General features: G+C 42.1%; 1 protein-coding gene across 1 annotated transcript in view; it reads left to right on the forward strand.

Moving 5' to 3' along the window:
- The window catches only part of RYBP (RING1 and YY1 binding protein), a 47,078-nt gene extending 38,540 nt beyond the window's left edge, over positions 1-8,538 (forward strand). Inside the window, 4 exon segments of the mRNA XM_075052728.1 lie at positions 18-129; positions 131-195; positions 310-408; positions 4,567-8,538. Coding sequence (XP_074908829.1) covers positions 18-129; positions 131-195; positions 310-408; positions 4,567-4,819 — 529 coding nt within the window. The 3' untranslated portion in view covers positions 4,820-8,538.
- The last annotated feature ends 2,491 nt before the right edge of the window (positions 8,539-11,029 follow it).

Raw genomic sequence — 11,029 nt, forward strand, 5'->3', positions numbered from 1 at the left:
CTTTATTGTCATTATAGAAAACCTAGAATAAACTCTCAGTTGGTGGCACAACAAGTTGCCCAGCAATATGCAACCCCACCACCGCCTAAAAAGGAGAAGAAGGAGAAAGTGGAAAAACAAGACAAAGAAAAAACCTGACAAAGAGAAGGAAATTAGTCCAAGTGTTACAAAGAAGAATGCTAACAAGAAGACTAAGTAAGTTTGAAGGATGCACTATCAAATGCTGCGTGATTTCAGTAGCACTGTGCGTTGATTAATTGTGCAGTTAAACTAACATAATACTCTCCCTCTTCCCTCCAATTCTTGCAGACCAAAGTCAGATATTGTGAAAGATCCTCCTAGTGAAGCGAACAGTATACAGTCTGGGAATACTACAACAAAGACCAGCGACTCAAATCACACTTCAAGGTAACTTTATGCTAAAGTTAAGCTCTCAGTATCTGACAACTGTGTTAAATAGCAGACTTTTTTTTTTTTTTTTTGATGGACAGAGACAGAGTACTGTCTAACCCACAGGATCTGCCAGTGTTAGTATGGCAAGACCATCAGTGGCTATGAGCCTTCTCCATGTACAAGCACTCAAACACTCTGCTGGCAAGGACGTACTCAGGCACTGGAAATATTTGTTCTGTTGTCCACTAAGTTTTTGGTTCTCTGCTAAAATAATCGCATTGTCAATTGGGCAGTAATGCTTTTGGCTGTAAAACACTGTGGGGGAAAAACATTAACCAGCAATCACAGTGGTCTGTCAAATTCTTATCATTGCTTGATAGCAGTAACAAAGGTTACTTTTTTACTGCCTTATCTGCAACTCTGTCACTCTAATTGTGAAGATAATTTTCCAAGTATACAGGAATTAAAAGACTGCATGAACAGATTTGCTAGAATCTTGCTATCAACAAAGAGCATGAATGGTTGGTTTCATGTTTGTCTAGTTTCAAATGGGTGGCTGTTTATGGAGAGAGGTTTATTCCTAGTCTTGCCTATACTGATACTCCATGGTTGTTTTCTTTAAGCGGTGTCTTGTGCTTTATTTCTTAAATCAAAAATTCAGCATCAAAGAGCAGTTTTTATATTACTGAGCTTAGAGAGCTACAAGAGGCAGAAATCAACTTTGCCTGTTGGGCACTTTGGGCACTTTGCCTGTGCGGACTATATAAGAATTGCATCTCTTTTTAAAATGTGCCATAATAAGTATTTTATAGTGAAGCCACATGAACCAAAGTAATATTCGTTAGCTGCAAACAGTTGTAAAGCACGTGGAAAATATGGTTTGCACTGCTGTTAGCATTAAGGTTGGCAAGACATGACTGCAGAAGACTGTTGTCTTGAAGTTCTTAAATAATAACATGAAAATGTTTAATAAGAGTGAATAACCTTTACACAGTTACTCACTTGATTGTAGTGGGGGCAGTGTGAGATTTGCTGTGCTAGAAGACTGCGCTGTTTGCGGGGACTGCTGTTAACTCTTCCTCAGCCCCCAAAGATTGAAGTGTCCATTCCTGATTTGATTAGAGAAATATTGCTTTATTGCAAATTTTTTTTTGTCCTGTTTTTTGATATGGTACTTATTTTGAGACTTAGGATGCGGGAGACTTGATGCACTTGACTAATGACATAATATTAAATTGATAGATTACATCAAATAATTGTTTTTACTCCTTGAAGGAGTCGCTCTGTCTACTGCAGAGTCTTTTAGTCCATGTTTTGTGGCAAGCTTTTGTCATTCCTAATTAATCCTTAATGGTGTCAGGTCTATCTGGATATTTTTAAGGGATACATCATCTCCTTCAGTTCTTAAACTATCCAAGTGTTTAGTGGAACTTTTCTTGCAATTCATTGACCTTAGGAGTGCTGTCAAGAGTCTTTTTAAAGGATCTGATTTTTATGGAGTCACAAGTTATCTGTTCAGATTTTTTTCATGCCCAGATTTCTTAACTGTTTTTTTGTTAATTGTCTTTTAAGGATCTCTGGATTTTTAAGAAATACTGTTTGATCTTCTTGGATACCATGCCTGTTTCTGACAAAGTATCTTCATTATTCCATGCCTTCCTGTGCACTTTCAGATTGATTGTTTTGAAATACATTTCTTATTTAGCTATAAATGTTGAAGCATCAGCGTGTTTAATTTTGCAGAATGACTTGAGTGGGCCAACCCCTTTGCTGTCTATAGGAAGCAAAAATTGCATGTATGTGCTGAAGAGGTTGTGTGGAGGTTTCCATCTGTGCTTCATCAGCTCTTTTTGCACAGGAAAGACCCCTAAAAAGCCCTGCAGAAATGGTTGGAGGGCTCAGTTCTAAAACTGACGTAGAGAATATGTTTGTGAGCAGGACTGTGGAGAAATTCTGCACCTCAGCCCTGCTTCCCTCCATGTTAATTTGTCATGGCACTTAAAGATGTATGGGCAGTTTCATTCAGGTGCTTGGTGCATGGCTTGTCTCTAAGGTTGCCGAGCTTTTCCTGGGCAGAACGTAACATAGCGCAGCTTAGGCCCATATGAACTCTTTTTAAATTTTTTTAATATTCCCCCACCCTGCCAGATATGACTTTTTTGACAAGCAGTAGCAGGAGTGCATGTTCAACCCTGTAGAAAGGTGGAGGCAGTAAGGTCTGTTTCGGTATCTGGGCCAGCATTTTTTGCCTGTTTCTGAGTACAAGAGAAAACAAATGACCCAGGCAAATTACAGGAAGAACTGCGTTTCCTAGAGGAACTCGGCGCTTAGGGAGGAAAATACGTATGTGTACTATGCTTCCGGGAACACTTGCTGCTGTATTTGCCGCTGATGCTTTGGGGGCAGCCTGCATCTGCCGAGACGCTATCTGAAAGCCGACGGAAACCCCAAAACTTGCTGAGCTAGCTGGCCTTTCTTGTTACCCACAAACAAGGTGACATCATTTAATCTAGCCTGTGGTTACGTGTTGAATTTGCCAACTTCTGCAAGCACGTATGTACAACGCATATGCGTGGGCATGTGTGTCTCACTGTTGTGGGAATTCACTGAGCACAGCTATGGGTTTGAAAAGGCTGGTCGCTAAACGAAGGGGCTGTTTGAAGTAGGAGGTCTTACTGACTGTTATCCCAATGCAGCAGTTTTTTAATTGTATTTTCTATCTATTAGAAATGCTTTTCCTGTGATACTTGTTAAAAATTGAAGCAGCCTCCTAAGTTAGATATGAAAATACTATTTTTGGTGGAGTAACTTCATTTTTGGTAAGGAAGTTTGCAGAAATACATTTGTTCTATTTTTGAAGCTGTACAGCCGTCCTCAATACTTTATCCTGTCTAGTTCTAGAATACCATTTGGATTGTTAAGTTACCACTGCAAGCCATTGAGTATGCATGGCAAATACAAAGTTGGCTTAATTTCCTCTTTTTTTCACTTTGACCGCACTAGCCTAGCATGCTGCAGACGAGGAGGAGGAAAGGCAGATTGGTTTAAAAGCTGGAGCTTGATCCCAGAGTAAACTAACCTTCCCTCCATCCCTTGGAATAAGGCAGTTCTCAGCAAGCTACTTCTCACTGATGTATAAACTCTCCTTTTTAATTTCCCTGTTGGGAATATTCCGCTGCTTAAGCCTGACCCTTAATTAGGAGCAAAAGCTGTAAATTGCAGCAGTCGCTGCAGCTGACTTGGAATTCGCTGGTAGCTGGAGGAGTGTCCAAGGTTTGTTGTATCAGAGCTTTGGACAAGCCCCTGAAATGTGCATGAATGTCAGCTTCCTAGAGTCTAGACCCTTGTTAGCTACATTACTAATTGAATGATAGCACAGCATGCAAATTACTGAGATAATCCTGAGCTATAAATACCAGTGTGTTCTGATGATTTTGATTTTTTTCTTTTTTTTTTCCTTCCCCTAACCAAAAGTGCTAGCTGCAAGAAATACCGTTGTACATTCTGGATTTTATTTACAATAGCCTTGGTTCCAGGGGGAACATTTTGAGCGATTTTATACATGGGCTGATTGGGCATCTGATTTGTATAAGCTCAAAGCAGTTGAAAGAGAAGCCAAGTTGTCCCAGTGCCTGTGTTGTTTGCAGCTGCAGAGTTCCAATATGGGAATGAAAGAGCCGTGGTCAAATGCTTTCATGTGGTTTTGTATTGCAGAGTCACAGCCTTGTCTCATAACATCAGGGCACATGATGAGATGGTGAATTTAGATAAGAGAACTCTTTCATCTGCCCCTTGGGGAGGAGATCCTTTGGTCTCTTTGGCTCCTGTCCCCTTGGCTCTGCTGTAGTGTCCTCCTTTCTGGCAGAATTGGATTAGGGATAAGTCTACAGCAGAGCACCCTTTGCAGAGCTCTGCAAGACAGGTCTTTCCTCTGGGGCTGAGCATGCTGCTGCAGCCCTCACAGCCCGAGCTGTCGCAGGGAGCAGAAGGTCAAACCTTCGTCCTCCGCTGTGCAGTACTCTGCTGCCTAGGTTCTCCTCCCAGTTATTGCCATCTGCGCAGGCGAGCGGAGGACAAGTCACACCGAGTTTGTTGTCGAATGCTTTTTCTAATAAACTTTTCCTTTCTCATTTATTTTCACCCTTTTTATAAATGTTTTCTCATTTATTTTAGACCCAGACTGAAAAATGTGGACAGAAGTACCGCACAGCAGCTGGCAGTCACAGTGGGAAATGTCACAGTAATCATCACAGACTTTAAAGAAAAGACTCGCTCCTCTTCCACGTCGTCTTCTACAGTGACCTCCAGTGCAGGATCAGAACAACAGAATCAGAGCAGCTCGGGCTCTGAGAGCACAGACAAGGGCTCGTCCCGTTCCTCCACGCCAAAGGGGGACATGTCGGCAGTCAACGATGAATCTTTCTGAAAATTGCACATGGAGTTGTGGAAACTATGAATCAGGGTATGAAATTCAAACACTCCACCTGCCCATGCTGTTCAAATCCTGGAGAGCCTCTTCTGTGCTTGAACACACACTTTCTCGGACATCGACCTCTTACTGATGCAACCAGGATAATTTCTGCTTGCCGTGGGCATTTGGCCACCAAGGAATTTCTCACCCTAACGATTACTCTTGACACTTTTATGTATTCCATTGTTTTATATGATTTTCCTAACAATCATTTATAATTGGATGTGCTCCTGAATCTACTTTTTTATAATATCTGCTGTGCACAATTTTCCATGAACATTACAACTTTTTGTTTTGGGGTAGGGAGTGGGTGGGGAGGGAAGGGGGCTTTATTTATTGCATTCACAAACTCCATCCTCTTTCAACATATCCTTTTTAAGTTCAGTTCTTCTTCCAGTTATACTGTGTACTATCAGTTTTGATATAAATTATATATAAATATATATATAAATAAATATATATAAAGGGTTATTTGAAACCAATACATGGAAACGCTGGTGCTTGAAACACTGTGAAGTGAAAAAAAAAAAAAAAATTTGAACAGTTCAAGATCTGGGACAGTCCCCTTCTGTGAAAGTACTGAAACTGAAATGGAACTGGTCTTAGGTGAAAAGTGTTCCTGAAGGTTCGAACCTGGATGGGACCCGTTCTCTCTATCGTTCCTTCCCCGTTTCTTCCCTAAGCAATGGCTAAAACGTACTGGACACACAGTTTTGATTTTTATAGCTTGGGATCTGAAATGAGAAAAGATTGCTCCAGGTAGCTTGTATTTCCAGTAGGGTAACTCAGATCGGTGACGTGCAAGTTCATGCCCAGCTGGAGCGTAAGCCTTCACAACCAGACTGGTGTTGGCATGCCACGGATTCGTGTATTTTGGTAACATGAGCATCGCTATGTCGTGCATAGCCAATCCCACAGACGTTTGGTGTTTTTAGATTTAATGAATTTCATCCACCTGCACCGGTGACCGAGGTACCTTTAGAACTGGAGTGGTTTGCTTTGGGTTGGAAGGCAGCAGGGAGCCGTAGGGCTGGGAGCGATCGCGGGTTGAGGGAATAAGCCGGTGCTTGTTCCAGCCGGCGGCACGGGGGTCGGTCGTCAGCCCCCTTCCGTCTGTCCCGTCCGTGCTGTTGGGGTGGCTCTTCTTGAAGTCCATCCGTAGCCCAGGAGTGGTTTCCGAACAGCACTTTGTCCAGTGATAACGTTGGGCTTGTCAGCGTTTGGACGCTTCTGGGTCTCCTGCTGTGGGAGCAAAAGTAGGGAAAAGCTTTCCTGCTGGCAAGTGAGCGACGTGCGTGGCTCATGCTCATGACCAGCATCTCCTTCGTTCTTGCTCTAAAGCTATTCAGACTGTAATTTCTTTTCCTGGCCTGTTAGTGTTACTTTACAGTTTACCTTCCATGCATTATCCTGCTAAAACACTAGGCTGAAGAGGTAAAACAAAACTTTTTTTTAAAAAAAAAACAAACAAACAAACCCCAAACCTCTTCGGCTTTTCATCTTTATTTAGTGGCCCCAGGGTGCTTTGCAGTAATTTCGGGCGCAGAGGCTGTGGCTTCATTTGACATCAAATGCATAACTTTTGGGCATGATGAAAGAGGGCCACATTTTGACAACTTTGTGCCAGCTTGTTATATTGTGAATTATTTGCTTAGCAAGAGTAACTTCTCTTTGTGGAGGCAACTGATTTAAGATTTCTTTTAAAATCTGTGTGGTTTTGAGTAGCAGACGTAGGTTCCTTTCACACTGGCGACAGAAATGTGTAAGGGATCCATTGCAACCCCTGCTCGAAGGTACGTGCAGTGGCAGTGCCTTTGCAGCAGTGGTTTTATTCTGAATACGTTAACGTGGGCACCCCAACTTAATTCTGCTTATATTCACAGTATAGGCTGTATTTACCTTTTTAAGCATTTTTAAAATATTTATTAAAGAACCAAAGGAAACCAGATGCTTCCTATGAGCATCAAGACAATTTATTATACATAGTTTTAAATACTATGAATTTCTCAATCCACATTTTAACATTAGTGGGATATTGCAAAGACATTCCTTTTTCCAGTTTTTACTATTCCTTTAAGGGTCTCAGGGAGGGTAAACTGGTCAGCCATATTTATTTATTTTACTGAAATGTATTGGAATAATTTTTTAAGAGAGATTTTTTGAAGATGCCCCTGAACTTGTATATTTTGCACTGCTTTATAAATGATCCATTATCAATTAGGCTTGCGTGCATCTCGGCCGTGATCCAGCGAAGAATGTGAGCGAGGTGCGAGTCCCTCTGGCTTCAGTGGGGCTAATTCTGGTGCTTCAAGTCAAACCGTGCGCTTGCCTTCTTCGTTGAATCTGGGAATTTGTGCAAAAAAGAAAAAAAAAGAGAAAAAAAAAAAAGCATTGTGTGTACCAGGAAATTGCTTCTTTTTCAAGTGAAAATGGACCTGTAGATCAGTTGAAAAAGCTTTAACGCTGTGACCAGCTACTCATGGCTACTGGTAAAGTCGGTAACATCTGTCTCTGGCCGTGCCTCCTTGATAAAGTAGCTTGCTATAAATAAGTGGGAAAATTTCTTTGGAACAAGCGACCTGTAATTCTGCATTCAGTAGAAATTGCTAGCTAAGCATTGAACCTCCCCAGCCTCATCCGTAGCTGTTTGTGTTGTGGATTTGAAGGATAGCGTTTGCTTTTACACTTAATTTCTGGAGTTGGCATCCCCGCGGCATGTGTCCACAGGTGGGATTCCCTTCGCACTGTGTCCGTGGGTTATCCCGCTGTTGGTGGGGAGCGTGTTTAAGAACCAAACCAACCAAAACACTAGTGTAGGGGAAGGACCAGATTTGTGGTGTTCAGTGGCACAGAAAGCAGGTAAGTAAAGCACAGTGTTACGTTTGCGAAGTTTCAACTCTTACACAGACACACACACACACAGACACCAACACAGCTTGCCTGACTTGCTCAGTTTGATGTAGTTCTGCAAAGGAAAAATGACAGCATTTTACACCACCAGGCTATTTATTTTAATTGGAACACTTTGCTTGTTTCAAATTGGACAGATTGAAAATTTGGCAGCAGCTTCCGTGAGTTTATTTCCACTGAGATGTTTTCACCTGCCTTACCAAGATCATTCTCAGTCTACTTTTTTAAGCTCTACCATAAACTTAAATTATTGAAAATTTATTAATTGCTGACTATATAATAACCTTTGCTTGTATGTAACCGAATGGTTTTAAGAGCCAACATTTAGAGTATGACAATGGAGCTGAACAGTTTTTAATGCGCAAGCAGTTCTGTTCTTGTGTATGACTTGTAACCTTAATTTACTGTGTAAAGATGGTTACATTATTTCCTTAGCTTTGTTTGTTGGAGACAAATATAGAATGCTTGTTTAAGTATGTCAAAACATAATCTTATCTTGTGGATTTTTATGTTAATGTATTATACGAGCTATATTTTTCATTTGCCCAGAAAGACAGCTTGTATAACGCTTTTGAAAGTTTTTCCGCTCTGTAAAGTCTTTAGAGCTGACAGTCCTGTTAGGTTTGTTTTAATCTTCATGCTAAAGTGTCAATGGTGGTTTTGTGAACTGGTCAGAAATTCACAGGTCTTAAATGTTTTTGGGAAATTTATATTGGACACTGCTCTTTGTCTAGCAAATAAAAGATGTTAATATATTCCTGTTACTGGCATGTGCACGACTGTTATTAGAAGCCACTTTATCATTTTCCTGCTTTAAATAGAAATGTCTATTTATGAATTCTGCTTGTAGTTTTTTCACAAATAAAATAGTAAAATTTAATTAAATCTGAAAGCTCTCTTTTTTGGGAGATGCCAGCGTTCAGAAAAAGCGAAGAATCCTGTTGTTGAAGCAGTTTGTCAGTCTGTACGTCTTGTCCATGAGCCGCTGCTCAAGCACCCCACTTCTGCAGACACAGGGTTGTGCACACAGAAAACTTCAGTCAAGTGAGTAAATCCAGTTTGTTCCTTGGGACTGACAATGTACGGAGAGTTCATGGCGGATGCGTCTGCAGAATTTGGGTTCTGGTACTTCGAAATATTAATTTTTCCCCTTTGTATAGCTGCAGAAATGGCGAGGCTTAGTGCAGAGGATTTTAGCGAGAGCCCTTGGGAGTTCCTTCGGCTGTCTTGTGCTAACAAACTCCCATGAGTAAAATTAATAAAATTTAATTGAGAGCCTAATTGTAGTTTTGTAGCATAAAAATACTGGTATTTTGCAAGCAGTATTTTGGTCCTCTGCCTAGGAAACAAAGTGTTGTGAATTACTGTGCTCTTTCTAGTTCATATTTCTCCCCCCACCTGAGATGGGCGATGTGTGATGTAACTGTTCAAATATGAAGTTGAAATTTGAAAACCTAGCAATAGGTAAAATGCAAAGGGGAAAAAAAAAATAATCTCGCTCTAGAGCTTTTTCTCAGGAATATGAGGACAGTTCCTAAACTAAAGGCCGTTTGGATATTTTCGTGTATGCTAGGGGAAGCATGTGTTAGAACTAGAGGTCGCTTTAAAAAAACCACTGTGCAAACAGACTCTTAAATGCTTTTAACCTCAGTGGGAAATGATTCAAAATTCTTTGTGCCAAGAATAAGAAGAAACAGGAAAGGTAGCGGTTGTTCTACAGACCCGAAAAGCACTTGCTTGGCATGCTGGACGAGCGAGTAGAGAAACACTCCTTGCCTCGAAGAGTGTATGGTCCCGGTCCTCAACCTGCAACCAGCCGAAGGTGCCGCTGCCGGGACAAAGCAGCAAGAGCTGGGGGGAGCGGAGACGATGGTCTTCATCAGCAATCCGCCTCCTTCATCACCAGGTGGAGGCTTGAATCGAGCCAGCGAACTATTTCTGTGGCAGCGCTGGTACCCGCCGAGCTTGCCCACTCACCGTTCCACCGGGATTTTGGTTGACCGGTCTCCTGGAATTCCCATCCCTTGGAGCCACGTGAGCCAAGAGCCACGTTCGGTGCTGGAGCTGCGGAGGAAGGAGGACGAAGGCTGCAGGGATAACGGCACCCGGGGCTGCTTCAAGGTATGTACTGGACTTGTGTTGTGTTGGAAAGTTTGCGTTTGGTACCTATAGGCAGTACAGAAAGAGCTGGGGAGATGGGGTTGGGGAGCTCTAGTTCGTGGCTCTTTAGGGCTTTGTAAACTTATTTCTGAGCCAAACAGTCAATTGTTCTAAGACTTATAGACGTTATAAAAATCAGCACCCACTCACGTAACTGGGAGAGAGAAGAAAAAACCCTCTCTGCTGTAAGGCTCACGTGTCAGCTGTTTTTTTAAACTATTTTTATTTAAATCTGGACATATCTCCTTCACACAGCAGTTTGGGGGCGATTAAAACGAGAAGATGCTAACACCCTGCAGTCTGGAAGGAGCTTTAGGAACCCACAGCAGGGCTGTGCCTGTTCCTCACCCACCAGACACGCAGTCCTCGCAGTGATTAGCTGTCTACGACCGGCAGCATTTTATTGCATTTAAGTCGTAAGGGGAGTTTCTAGGGGCCGAAGTAAAAAGTTGTCTGCAAAAGATACGACGGATGTGACGAACGGCTGCTCTGGTCCAGCTGTATCCCATGGGAATGGGACTGCTAAGTGTTGTGCTGGGTCAGCAAAGTGCCCCGAGACAGGGCTTGTGTTTGGATCCCGACTGCGAGCAAACTCCTTCCCATCTCATGGAGGCAGCTCCATCAAGAAGAAATTGCATTTGTGATTGCAGAGCTACTGCCTGTCTTTCCTTGTTTGCATGACCAAAGAAAAAAAACCAAAAACCAACCCCCAAAAACCTGGCTGGAAAACTGCGTGCCACTTACTGCAGGAGAGGGATGCAGTGTGCTCCTCCAGGGTGTAAATGTTCAGCTTCAGGCAAGTGTCTGCAGCCCCATGTAATGAGTTGTTGAAATGTAAACCTGAATCTACAGTACTTCAAAGGCAGCAGAGCTGTGAAACTTCACTTGTGATTCACAAGCTGAAAACTAAAAATAAAACCCCAAACAAAACCCCACCAAACCCCTAAAAAAAATAATATAAAGGTCTCCCCACATGAATCCTTGTTTTGCAGACCTTTTTTCTTCTTTTTCCCTGTTTCTTTCCCTTCAACCCCCACCCCCCCAAAAAAAAGAAGAAATTAAGTAAGTACACAAGCATGGTAGAGACTGCATTTA

The sequence above is a fragment of the Buteo buteo genome, chromosome 21 (assembly GCF_964188355.1).
Source record: "Buteo buteo chromosome 21, bButBut1.hap1.1, whole genome shotgun sequence".
NCBI lineage: Eukaryota > Metazoa > Chordata > Aves > Accipitriformes > Accipitridae > Buteo > Buteo buteo.